The sequence below is a fragment of the Oncorhynchus masou genome, chromosome 5 (genome assembly GCF_036934945.1).
Source record: "Oncorhynchus masou masou isolate Uvic2021 chromosome 5, UVic_Omas_1.1, whole genome shotgun sequence".
NCBI classification, from domain to species: Eukaryota; Metazoa; Chordata; class Actinopteri; order Salmoniformes; family Salmonidae; genus Oncorhynchus; species Oncorhynchus masou.
The window spans coordinates 71,090,989-71,105,023 of NC_088216.1; the positions used below are offsets into that span (position 1 = coordinate 71,090,989).

General features: G+C 44.0%; 1 protein-coding gene across 3 annotated transcripts in view; it reads left to right on the plus strand.

The window, feature by feature from the left end:
* Positions 1-10,451, plus strand: part of LOC135540180 (protein NDRG3-like) — a 66,183-nt gene extending 55,732 nt beyond the window's left edge. For 2 of the 3 annotated variants that reach the window (XM_064966634.1, XM_064966636.1), the window contains 2 exons: positions 8,456-8,494; positions 9,037-10,451. In XM_064966634.1, coding sequence (XP_064822706.1) covers positions 8,456-8,494; positions 9,037-9,209 — 212 coding nt within the window. In that variant the 3' untranslated portion in view covers positions 9,210-10,451. The remainder of the gene's footprint in view (positions 1-8,455; positions 8,495-9,036) is intronic. The other variant, XM_064966635.1, reaches the window with a different exon arrangement.
* The last annotated feature ends 3,584 nt before the right edge of the window (positions 10,452-14,035 follow it).

A 14,035-nucleotide genomic window follows, 5' to 3' on the forward strand; every position in this document is an offset into this window, starting at 1 on the left:
GACCTTGAAATGCTTCTTACGAAGCCACTCCTTCGTTGCCCGGGCGGTGTGTTTGGGATCATTGTCATGCTGAAAGACCCAGCCACGTTTCATCTTCAATGCCCTTGCTGATAGGAGGTTTTCACTCAAAATCTCATGATACATGGCCCCATTCATTCTTTCCTTTACACGGATCAGTCGTCCTGGTCCCTTTGCAGAAAACAGCCCGAAAGCATGATGTTTCCACCCCCATGCTTCACAGTAGGTATTGTGTTTGGATGCAACTCAGCATTCTTTTTCCTCCAAAATGAGGCTCAGTCGTGTGTGTGGCCTCCACGTGCCTGTATGACCTCCCTACAACGCCTGGGCATGCTCCTGATGAGGTGGCGGATGGTCTCCTGAGGGATCTCCTCCCAGACCTGGACTAAAGCATCCGCCAACTCCTGGACAGTCTGTGGTGCAACGTGGCGTTTGGATGGAGCGAGACATGATGTTCCAGATGTGCTCAATTGGATTCAGGTTTGGGGAACGGGTGGGCCAGTCCATAGCATCAATGCCTTCCTCTTGCAGGAACTGCTGACACACTCCAGCCACATGAGGTCAAGCATTGTCTTGCATTAGGAGGAACCCAGGGCCAACCGCACCAGCATATGGTCTCACAAGGGGTCTGAGGATCTCATCTCGGTACCTAATGGCAGTCAGGCTATCTCTGGCGAGCATGACGAGTTCAGTTTTTACCAAAAAGTTCTATTTTGGTTTCATCTGACCATATGACATTCTCCCAATCTTCTTCTGGATCATCCAAATGCTCTCTAGCAAACTTCAGACGGGCCTGGGCATGTACTGGCTTAAGCAGGGGGACACGTCTGGCACTGCAGGATTTGAGTCCCTGGCGGCGTAGTGTGGTAGGCTGATGGTAGGCTTTGTTACTTAGGTCCCAGCTCTCTGCAAGTCATTCACTAGGTCCCCCCGTGTGGTTCTGGGATTTTTGCTCACCGTTCTTGTGATCATTTTGACCCTACAGGGTGAGATCTTGCATGGAGCCCCAGATCAAGGGAGATTATCAGTGGTCTTGTATGTCTTCCATTTCCTAATAATTGCTCCCACAGTTGATTTCTTCAAACCAAGCTGCTTACCTATTGCAGATTCAGTCTTCCCAGCCTGGTGCAGGTCTACAATGTTGTTTCTGGTGTTCTTTGACAGCTCTTTGGTCTTGGCCATAGTGGAGTTTGGAGTGTGACTTTTTGAGGTTGTGGACAGGTGTCTTTTATATTGATAACAAGTTCAAACAGGTGCCATTAATACAGGTAATGAGTGGAGAACAGAGGAGCCTCTTAAAGAAGATGTTACAGGTCTGTGAGAGCCAGAAATCTTGCTTGTTTATAGGTGACCAAATACTTATTTTCCACCATAATTTGCAAATAAATGCATTAAAAATCCTACAATGTGATTTTCTCATTTTGTCTGTCATAGTTGAAGTGTACCTATGATGAAAATTACAGGCCTCTTTTTAAGTGGGAGAACTTGCACAATTGGTGGCTGACTAAATACCTTTTTTGCCCCACTGTATATGCTTTTTTTATATATATATATATATATATATTGACTCTGGCCACTTTACTCTCTGGAACGTTACTCTTATTGATTATCCACTAACAAGCTGTTGTACGTATTTGTGGTTAAGATCTGTGTTCTCTATGTATTTCCTGTTGACGTGAGAAAAATAACAACTATTGCTCAATTAAGTATTGTTTTCATCACGGTTTCCCCATGAGCTTTTGCTAGACCCCCTCCTGGGGTTGGAGTGTAGCCAGTAGTTTCTGAAAAGACCCTCTGTTTGTCACACTGGTCACGGAGAGGAGGCCGCGCCTCACAGCTGCCAATTCCTCTTTCATCTTTGCAGTGTTGCATAGCCTCAGTTGTCAGTAGGTGAGAAATTGTGATTGTAGCATGAATGACTTGCACCAAAGACATACTGAACAGCAATTGACTTTCCTGTTGAATTCTGCGTGGGAGAGACTCTCTCGACTTGCCTGGTGTACTTTTCTTTTCTACCCAAACTATTTAAGATGCATTTCCTCCTGTGACACAAAGCAAAGTGCAGACTTAAACAGGCTCTAAGTACTCTATAAATCTCAAATTACCTTAAAATTGACAGAACCTGAACATGCCTTACTATCAGCAATTTCCCCTTATAGAATGCTAGCACAAATGATGGTTTAGTCAGGAATAGCCATGAACCAAAAGAGAAAAGATAACTTTTTGAAAGATGAGATTACGGCGATGGTAGAGGAGATTGAAGACAGGCAACACATATTATTCAGTGGACTAAACAGTGGGTTGACAAACAAAGCCAAACGGGTAGCTTGGGAGTGTGTCACCGCTGCAGTGAACGACGTGGGGCAGCAAGACAGAACTGTGGCTGATGTGAAAAAGAAATGGTCTGACCTTAAACTGCAAGGGGAAAAACAATTAGCCATACATAACCAGCAGGAAAATCACTTAGGTCAAGTCCAGACTTTTTAAATTTGTAACATTTTTATTTCACATTTTTATTTCACCTTTATTTAACCAGGTAAGTTCTCATTTACAACTGCGACCTGGCCAAGATAAAGCAAAGCAGTGTGACAAAAACAACAACACAGAGTTACACATGGAATAAACAAGCGTACAGTCAATAACACAATAGAAAAAGTCTATATACAGTGTGTGCAAATGCGTGAGGAGGTAAGGCAATAAATAGGCCAAAGTAGCGAAGAAATTACAATTTAGCAAATTAACACTGGAGTGATAGATGTGCAAATGATGATGTGCAAGTAGAAATACTGGTGTGCAAAAGAGCAAAAAGGTTAATGAAAACAATATGGGGGTGAGGTAGGTAGATTGGATGGGCTATTTACAGATGGGCCGTGTACAGCTGCAGCGATTGGTAAGCTGCTCAGATAGCTCAAGCTTAAAGTTAGTGAGGGAGATATGTCTCCAACTTCAGCGATTTTTGCAATTTGTTCCAGTCATTGGCAGCAGAGAACTGGAAGGAAAGGCGGCCAAAGTAGGTGTTGGCTTTGGGGAAGACCAGTGAGATATACCTGCTGGAGCGCGTGCTACGGGTGGGTGTTGTTATGGTGACCAGTGAGCTGAGATAATGCAGCGCTTTATCTAGCAGAGACTTATAGATGACCCGGAGCCAGTGGGTCTGGCGACGAATATGTAGCGAGGGCCAGTTGACGAGAGCATACAGGTCGCAGTGGTGGGTGGTATATGGGGCTTTGGGGACAAAATGGATGGCACTGTCATAGACTGCTATTCAGTTTGCTGAGTAGAGTGTTGGAGGCTATTTTGTAAAATCGCAGAAGTTGAGGAACAATAGGATAGTCCGTTTTATGAGGGTATGTTTGGCAGCGTGAGTGAAAGTATTTTTTGCGAAATAGGAAGCCGATTCTAGATTTAATTTTGGATTGGAGATGTTTAATATGAGTCTGGAAGAAGAGTTTACAGTCTAGCCAGATTTGTAGTTGTCCACATATTTTAAGTCAGAACCGTCCAGAGTAGTGATGCTAGTCGGGCAGGCGGGTAAAGGCAGCGATCGGTAGAAAAGCATGCATTTAGTTTTACTAGCGTCTAATAGCAGTTGGAGGCCACTGAAGGAGTGTTGTATGGCATTAAAGCTTGTTTGGAGGTTTGTTAACACAGTGTCCAAAGAAGGGCCAGATGTATACAGAATGGTGTCGTCTACGTAGTGGTGGATCAGGGAATCACCCGCAGCAAAAGCGACATCATTGATATATACAGAGAAAAGAGCCCAAGAATTGAACCCTGTGGTACCCCCATAGAGACTGCCATAGGTCCGGACAACAGGCCCTCCGATTTGACACACTAAACTTTATCTGAGAAGTAGTTGGTGAACCAGACAAGGCAGTCATTTGAGAAACCAAGGCCATTGAGTCTGCCGATAAGAATGCGGTGATTGACAGAGTCGACAGCCTTGGCCAGGTCGATGAAGACGGCTGCACAGTACTGTCTTTTATCGATGGTGGTTATGATATCGTTTAGTATCTTGTGACCAGCTCGGTAACCGGATTACACAGTGGAGAAGGTACGGTGGAATTCTAAATGGTCAGTGATCTGTTTGTTAACTTGGCTTTCAAAGACTTTAGAAAGGCAGGGCAGGATGGATATAGGTCTTGTAACAGTTTGGGTCTAGGGGTTAGGGGTTGCAACAATGGCGACGGATAATTTTAGAAAGAGTGTCCAGATTGTCTTGCCCAACTGATTTGTTCGGGTCCAGGTTTTGCAGCTCTTTCAGAACATCTGCGATCTAGATTTGGATGAAGGAGAAGCTGGGGAGGCTTGGGCAAGTAGCTGCGGGGGGTGGGGAGCTGTTGGCCGGGGTTGTGGTAGCCAGGAGGAACGCATGGCCAGCCGATAGAGAAATGCTTCTTGAAATTCTCGATTATCGTGGATTTATTGGTGATGACAGTGTTTCCTAGCCTCAGTGCAGTGGGCAGCTGGCAGAAGGTGCTCTTATTCTCCATGGACTTTACAGTGTCCCAGAACTTTTTGGAATTAGTGCTACAGGATGCAAAGCTAGCCTTAGCTTTCCTAACTGACTACGTATATTGGTTCCTGACGTCACTGAAAAGTTGCATATCACAAGTGATATTCGATGCTAATACAGAATGCCACAGGATGTTTTTGTGCTGGTCAAGGGCAGTCAAGTCTGGGGTGAATCAAGGGCTATATCTGTTCTTAGTTGTACATTTTTTTAATGGGCATGCTCATTTAAGATGGTGAGGAAAGCACTTTTAAAGAGCAACCAGGCATCCTCTACTGACAGGATGAGGTCAATATCTTTCCAGGATACCCGGACCAGGTCGATTAGAAAGGCCTGCTTGCTGAAGTATTTTAGGGAGCGTTTGACAGTGATGAGGCAGTGATCGCTGAGATCCTGATTGAAATCAGCAGAGGTGTATTTGGAGGGCAAGTTGGTCAGGATAATATCTATGAGGGTGCCCATGTTTACGGATTTAGGGTTGTACCTGGTGGGTTCCTTGATAATTTGTGTGAGATTGAGGGCATCTAGCATAAATTGAAGGACTGCCAGGGTGTTAAGCATATCCCAGTTTATGTCACCTAACAGTACGAACTCTGAAGATAGATGGGGGGGGGCAATCAATTCACATATGGTGTCCAGGGCACAGCTGGGAGCTATGGGTGATCTATAACAGGCAGCAACGGTGAGAGATTTATTTCTGGAGAGATTAATTTTTCAAATTAGAAGCTCGAACTGTTTGGGCATAGACCTGGAAAGTAAGACAGAACTTTGCAAGCTATCTTTGCAGTAGATTGCATCTCCTCCCCCTTTGGCAGCTCTATCATGATGGAAAATGTAGTTGGGGATGGAAATCTCAGAATTATTGGTGGCCTTCCTAAGCCAGGATTCAGACACGGCAAGGACATCAGGATTGACGGAGTGAGCTAAAGCAGTGAGTAAAACAAACTTAGGGAAGAGGCTTCTGATGTTAACATGCATGAAACTAATGCTTTTTCGATTGCAGAAGTCAACAAATGAGAGGTCATGGGGACACACAGGGCCTGGGTTAACCTCCATATCACCCGAGGAACATAGGAGGAGTAGGATGAGGGTACGGCTAAAGGCTATCAAAACTGGTCGTCTAGTGCATTGGGGACAGAGAATAAAAGGAGCAGATTTCTGGGCGTGGTAGGATAGTTTCAGGGCATAATGTACAGACAGGGGTATGGTAGGGTGCGGGTACAGTGGAGGTAAACCTAGGCATTGAGTGACGATAAGAGAGGTTGCATCTCTGGACGCACTAGTTATGCTGGGTGAGGTCACTGCATGTGTGTGAGGTGGGACAAAAGAGGTATCTGAGCCATGTTTTTGTGAGACTAGGGGCTCCGCAGTGAACTAAAACAATGATAACTATCCTAAACAACAGTATACAAGGCATATTGACAGAGAGAGATATAAAGCGAGGCGTAAAGCAATCACGTGTTGTTTGGGAGAGCTAGCTAAGACAACAATGGGTAAGACATCAGCAGCTTATCTCATTTCCACGTCAAAGTGAGGTTTTATAAATAACTACTTATATGTGGTTTTCTGCGTAAGTCATACTTAAGATCAAAATTGATCGTAAGTCTGTTTTATAAATGAGGCCCCAGCACAGTATTTCTATGGTAGTAGGCTCTTCTGTTTCCTCCCCCAGCCTTCCTCAGTGGGAGCACAGAATCACTCCCTGCAGAGGAAATGTCACATCCAGATTAGAGTTGATTAAAGCCTCTTCTCATTTACATTACATTTAAGTCATTTAGCAGACGCTCTTATCCAGAGCGACTTACAAATTGGTGAATTCACCTTCTGACATCCAGTGGAACAGCCACTTTACAATAGTGCATCTAAGTCATTAAGGGGGGGTGAGAAGGATTACTTATCCTATCCTAGGTATTCCTTGAAGAGGTGGGGTTTCAGGTGTCTCCGGAAGGTGGTGATTGACTCCGCTGTCCTGGCGTCGTGAGGGAGTTTGTTCCACCATTGGGGGGCCAGAGCAGCGAACAGTTTTGACTGGGCTGAGCGGGAACTGTACTTCCTCAATGGTAGGGAGGCGAGCAGGCCAGAGGTGGATGAACGCAGTGCCCTTGCTTTGATCAGAGCCTGGAGGTACTGCGGTGCCGTTCCCCTCACAGCTCCGTAGGCAAGCACCATGGTCTTGTAGCGGATGCGAGCTTCAACTGGAAGCCAGTGGAGAGAGCGGAGGAGCGGGGTGACGTGAGAGAACTTGGGAAGGTTGAACACCAGACGGGCTGCGGCGTTCTGGATGAGTTGTAGGGGTTTAATGGCACAGGCAGGGAGCCCAGCCAACAGCGAGTTGCAGTAATCCAGACGGGAGATGACAAGTGCCTGGATTAGGACCTGCGCCGCTTCCTGTGTGAGGCAGGGTCGTACTCTGCGGATGTTGTAGAGCATGAACCTACAGGAACGGGCCACCGCCATGATGTTGGTTGAGAACGACAGGGTGTTGTCCAGGATCACGCCAAGGTTCTTAGCGCTCTGGGAGGAGGACACAATAGAGTTGTCAACCGTGATGGCGAGATCATGGAACGGGCAGTCCTTCCCCGGGAGGAAGAGCAGCTCCGTCTTGCCGAGGTTCAGCTTGAGGTGGTGATCCGTCATCCACACTGATATGTCTGCCAGACATGCAGAGATGCGATTCGCCACCTGGTCATCAGAAGGGGGAAAGGAGAAGATTAATTGTGTGTCGTCTGCATAGCAATGATAGGAGAGACCATGTGAGGTTATGACAGAGCCAAGTGACTTGGTGTATAGCGAGAATAGGAGAGGGCCTAGAACAGAGCCCTGGGGGACACCAGTGGTGAGAGCGCGTGGCGAGGAGACAGATTCTCGCCACGCCACCTGGTAGGAGCGACCTGTCAGGTAGGACGCAATCCAAGCGTGGGCCGCGCCGGAGATGCCCAACTCGGAGAGGGTGGAGAGGAGGATCTGATGGTTCACAGTATCGAAGGCAGCCGATAGGTCTAGAAGGATGAGAGCAGAGGAGAGAGAGTTAGCTTTAGCAGTGCGGAGCGCCTCCGTGATGCAGAGAAGAGCAGTCTCAGTTGAATGACTAGTCTTGAAACCTGACTGATTTGGATCAAGAAGGTCATTCTGAGAGAGATAGAGGGAGAGCTGGCCAAGGACGGCACGTTCAAGAGTTTTGGAGAGAAAAGAAAGAAGGGATACTGGTCTGTAGTTGTTGACATCGGAGGGATCGAGTGTAGGTTTCTTCAGAAGGGGTGCAACTCTCGCTCTCTTGAAGACGGAAGGGACGTAGCCAGCGGTCAGGGATGAGTTGATGAGCGAGGTGAGGTAAGGGAGAAGGTCCCCGGAAATGGTCTGGAGGAGAGAGGAGGGGATAGGGTCGAGCGGGCAGGTTGTTGGGCGGCCGGCCGTCACAAGAAGCGAGATTTCATCTGGAGAGAGAGGGGAGAAAGAGGTCAGAGCACAGGGTAGGGCAGTGTGAGCAGAACCAGCGGTGTCGTTTGACATTCTCACTTAGAGAAGGATTCCGAATAGAAAAAAACAACTCAGCATGACATCAAACACCTTTCTGTGGTTACAGTTTCTCACAGTCGTGTCTCACAATAGTTATCAAGATGACATATTTACATAACAGTATGAATGAGACAAGATGCTGTTTATCTTTCATCATCATCTTAGTATGAGTAATTCTGCTTTGTCCCTTTGGGCTCTGTCTGTCTCTCCCCTACCTACCCCAGATAGAATCAGCCCCAGGAAGAACACATCTTTTCTTTCCTTTGTCTCTTGTGGTATACAGCAGTTGTCTTTCCCTTAAAAAAATACTTATATTCATTACCTGCTCTTTCATGAACCTTACTCCCTTTCAATATGTTCTCCTTTCTTCTTCTTTCAATCCTTTCCTCCCTCCATCAATGCTAACAGTTCCCTACGTTCTTCTCAGTCACCTGAGCAACGAATCAGGTACCAGGTTTGAAAGCAGTTGCAGTTGTAGACCAGTTGGCCTCGTACCAGTCTCCTTTCAGCCTAACACACATTAGATGAATGTCAAGGTATGCTCAGAAAGTCATGACATATTGGTATTTTCAGTCATCTGTATTGTTCAATTAAGTGGAGAACTGTCTGCATACTTTGACATTTTGTTAGGTGGTTATGTTGCTCCTGTAAGCATCGATCTGCTTCTGACTGCCCTAAGTTTGATATGTTTTGCTTAATTTTGCCTTCATTTATATGTTTTTTGTCTGTGCTTTATGCTCTTATTGCATTGCCTTAATTGCAAGGCATTCTTGTCAGCGTATTTGGCTTGCATACTGTATTTAAGCTTTTTCTTTATTTTATCGGTGCCTTTATTTCCTCAGATTTGTCTGCATGGTGAATATCTTCAGTATTTGTATGATTTATTAATGTAATTCCCAAACAGAGGGAACACGTCATAATGCTTCCTGCATTGCATGAAGTGCTCTACATTGTGACCGGCATGTTAACACTCCTGTGTTGTGTCGTAGTGCCCACGGCTGGAATGACTCGTCTGGCCCGATCCCGCACCACCTCCTCTACCAGCATCACCTCCATGGACAGCAGCCGCAACCGCAACATCAACAACCTGCTGGAGGGAGCCAACACCACCGGGGGTCTGGACAACCAGCCTGGGCCCCAGACCATGGAGGTCTCCTGCTAAACCTCCCTATCTCTTCCTCACTCCACACTGGGTAGCAGCCCTCAGTGGTGCCCCTATCCTCTTCCAGTAACTTATGTCTCCCTGTCTCTCTCTCCAACCCTGCTCCTAAATTACTCAATCCCAGGGGGTTATGTGATGAATTGTGTGATTAATATGAGAATATATATACAAATGCATATGAAATATTATACTGTATACACGTCAAACTTCCAGTCACAAGCGGAGGGGACAAAATAAAGAATGAGTCAGATATACATAAACTGTATACGCAAAGGGTCTAGAGATGGTACGATCCCCCACCTTTCATTTGATACGTGTGCATGTCTCCTTGTGCAAAGTGAATCTGGAGACTTACTCTTCCAGATTCAATTACTATATGTCCCTCTCTTATTTTGTTTTTCCCATTATTGCCTTTCACATATTTTATTTATTTGGTTCACTATGTGTCTGTGTGTAGAGGATTGGTTCCTGCGTCACAGGAGGGGTGAAGAGTCCCATCTCTCACATCCACTGTAGCCCAAACACACTCCCTCCTCGGTCCTTCTCTATTCCTCTTATCTAGAACACAATTACATTCATTGCACATATTTAGACCACTTTTTTAATTGATATTTTTTATGTTGTGAACTGTGAACACACGCCTCCTTTGATTGTGTGGCAAAGTGTAGATGTGTGATATACTGTACCTTGCTGCACTGCTCTGTTCTGCCGAGTCACTCCATTCACACTGTAGAATGATCACTCAAGCTGGGTACAAAACATAATATTCATGATTTTCAATACATTTCTCTGCATTGTGTTCTTTTCCCAGGTGTATGTGACAAAAAAATACATTAACAAATATATAGTGGCCCAATTCACAGAATGAATGCACTGTATTTTGGTTGGTCTTGGACATTATACTTGCTTTTTAGGAGGAATATAGAAAAGCATAAAGAAAGGCAATAGGAAAGACTGTGGGCCAATGTGATTGTGTAGATTAAATGTTCCTTTCATCTATGTGTTTTAAAAATGCTTTTTCTTTGTAATTGATGTCATCTTTTTCTGTTTTACACTTTTGTAGTTTTTTTAGTCTGTTGACTCATCTCTTGAGTAGACATAGACAATGAATAACAACTTCAGCCTGTTATGATGTGGAAATGTGTTCAGTCTTCACTGAGGGTCAGTGGTGCTTCCCACTGACTGCTGATTCAACTCATTTATACTACTGTACTACTAAATAAAGCTAGAAGATGAAAAATAGTTCATATTCTTTGTTTATATCTTGTGTTTCCACGATAACACTCAATCTAATACTAGCAAAGGGTTAAGAAAAATAATCTGCATTTCAGATTAAAACAGGTGACATACTTCTGTTTTGTCTTGAATTAAGCAAATGAACTACCATCTAACAACTAAAGGAATCGCATGCTGTCCAGGCTTTTGTACCTCCATGCTATCCAAGACTTGTACAGTAGGTGTGCCTTACATCCTGAGTTCACCCCTCTTGTACTCTCACTTTTCATGGATGATGATGGAAGCTATCATATTCTGAATGATACCAGAAAAGACAGTAGAAAGTTCCATATGTTTAGAAAGTAACGCATCATAACGTGCAACTACCTCTGCAAGCTCCATGTAGTTGCCCATGTTAATGGAACTTTCCCTCTCTTTGTTGTCCTCTAAAAGATCATTCTTGCATAACCAAAAATGCAGTGGTGTCGATAAACCGCTTGAGAAAATCCCTGTCTCTTCTTACTTTCTCATTGTGTTGTGTAGTTTGAATACGCAGATCTTGGTCCATTACATGATCGATTGTCATACTCAAGTAAAAGTAAAGATACCTTCATAGAAAATGACTCAAGTAAAAGGGAAAGTCAACCAGTAAATACTACTTGAGTAAAAGTATAAAAGTATTTGGTTTTAAATATACTTAAGTATCAAAAGTAAATGTAATTGCTAAGCTATACTTCAGTGTCAAAGGTAAAAGTACTAATGATTTCAAATTCCTCATTTTGGCATCTCAGCCACGCTCAAGGTCCTAAACGATATCATAACCGCCAACGATAAGAGACATTACTGTGCAGCCATATTCATCGACCTGGCCAAGGCTTTCGACTGTCAATCAACACATTCTTATTGGCAGACTCGACAGCCTTGGTTTCTCAAATGATTGCCTCGCCTGGTTCACCAACTACTTCTCTGATAGAGTTCAATGTTTCAAATCGGAGGACCTGTTGTCCGTACCTCTGGCAGTCTCTATGGGGGTGCCACAGGGTTCAATCCTCCGGCCGACTCTCTTCTCTGTATACATCAATGATGTTGCTCTTGCTGCTGGTGATTCTCTGGTACACCTCTACGCAGACGACACCATTCTCTATACTTCTGGCCCCTATTTGGACACTGTGTTAGCTAACCTCCAGACGAGCTTCAATGCCATACAACTCTCCTTCCGTGGCCTCCAACTGCTCATAAACGCAAGTAAAACTAAATGCATGCTATTCAACCGATCACTGCCTGCACCTGCTCGCCCGTCCAGCATCACTACTCTGGACGGCTCTGACTTAGAATACGTGGACAACTACAAATACCTAGGTGTCTGGTTAGACTGTAAACTCTCCTTCCAGACTCACATTAAGCATATCCAATCCAAAATTAAATCTAGAATTGGATAGAAAGTATCCTTCACTCATGCTGCCAAACATACCCTCGTAAAACTGACCATCCTACCGATCCTCGACTTCGGTGATGTCATCTATAAAATAGCCTCCAACACTCTACTCAACAAACTGGATGCAGTCTATCACAGTGCTGTCCGTTTTGTCACCAAAGCCCCATACACTACCCACCATTGCGACATGTACGCTCTTGTTGGTTGGCCCTCGCTTCATACTACAGGCTACAGGTTATCTATAACTCTTGCAAGATAAAGCCCTGCCTTATCTCAGCTCACTGGTCACCATAGCAGCACCCACTCGTAGCACGCGCTCCAGCAGGTATATCTCACTGGTCAGCCCCAAAGCCAATCCCTCCTTTGGTCGTCTTTCCTTCCAGTTCTCTGCTGACAATGACTGGAACGAACTGCAAAAATCTCTGAAGCTGAAGACTCATATCTCCCTCACTAGCTTTAAGCACCAGCTGTCAGAGCAGCTCACAGATCACTGCACCTGTACATAGCCCATCTGTAAACAGCCCATCTATCTACCTACCTCATCCCCATACAGTATTTCTTTATTTATCTTGCTCCTTTGCACCCCAGTATCTCTACTTGCACAGTCATCTTCTGCACATCTACCATTCCAGTGTTTAATTGCTATATTGTAATTACTTCGCCACCATGGCCTATGTATTGCCTTAACTCCCTTATCTTACCTCATTTGCACTCATTGTACATAGACTTTTTGTTTTCTTTTGTTCCGCTGTATTATTGACTATGTTTTGTTTATTCCATGTGTAACTTTGTGTTGTTGTATGTGTCGAATTGTTATGCTTTATCTTGACCAGGTCGCAGTTGCAAATGAGAACTTGTTCTCAACTAGCCTACCTGGTTAAATAAAGGTGAAATAAATTAAATAAAAATACAAAATATTAGGCAAACCAGACAGCACCACGTTCTTTTTTTCTCTTTTTTTACAGATAGTCAGGGGCACACTCTAACACTCAGACATAATTCACAAATGAAGCATTTGTGTTGAGTGAGTCCACCAGATCAGAGGCAGTAGGGATGACCAGGGATGTTCTGTTGATAAGTGCATGAATTGCACCATTTTCCTGTCCTGCTAAGCAGTCAAAATGTTACGAGTACTTTTGGGTGTCAGGGAAAATGTAAGGAGTAAAAAGTAGATTATTTTCTTTAGAAATGTAGTGAAGTAAAAGTAAAAGTTGTCAGGAATATAAATAGTAAATTAAAGTACAGATACCCAAAGGAAACGACTTAAGTAGTACATTAAAATATTTTACTGAACTACTTTACACCACTGCTAACTGGACACAGAAATAAAGTTCTGAAACCAAGAAAACAATTCATAATTCGTCTCCTGTAATTAGATTTTTTTAAATTTGAGTTGAATAATATCCCCAAAATTCTCAACTATCACTCTTTATTCTCTTCTTCTACTTTGATATAATGGCGTTTGCGACACTTTTCTCTCTCAATCTCTATTCAACAATGCCACCAAGCCTCTTAACCCCCATAATGCTCTGTGGCACAACCGCAATACAACACACTAGGTTAATTATCTGATCCTAATCCTATGATTGGATGGACAATATGTCAGTTCATACTGAAAAATCTTTGACCACGTCCTCCAGAAGTGGTCATAATTACCATGTATGTCTATGGAAGGGGGTGAGGCCTATGAGTTTCCTAGGTTTTGTATTGAAGTCAATGTAGCCAGAGGAGAACGGAAGCTAGCTGTCCTCCAGCTACAGCATGGTGCTACCCCCGACCGTGCTGTTGAAGTTATTTTAGACCTTTATTGCAAAACAGTGTGTTTTAATGAATTATTTGGTGACATTAATATATTTAGTATAGTTTAATGTTTCACTATTTTAATTTTTATGAAATTTCACTGAGGAGGATGGTCCTCCCCTTCCTCCTCTGATGAGCCTCACTGCACAATTAACAATAACAGGGGAGGTGTGCATGTCTTGGGGGTATGATCTTTGACCCTCCGTAACTTTCTCACTCATCATTATTCACGATTCATTCAGGATTATCCATAATCATGGTAGCAGCCTCATTAATGTAGAAGTGTTCAGAAACATATTATATTCTTATTTACAATAAAGTGACTCCCAAATGACACAAAGCATTATTTACTACTCATTTCTATTGGGCACAAAAT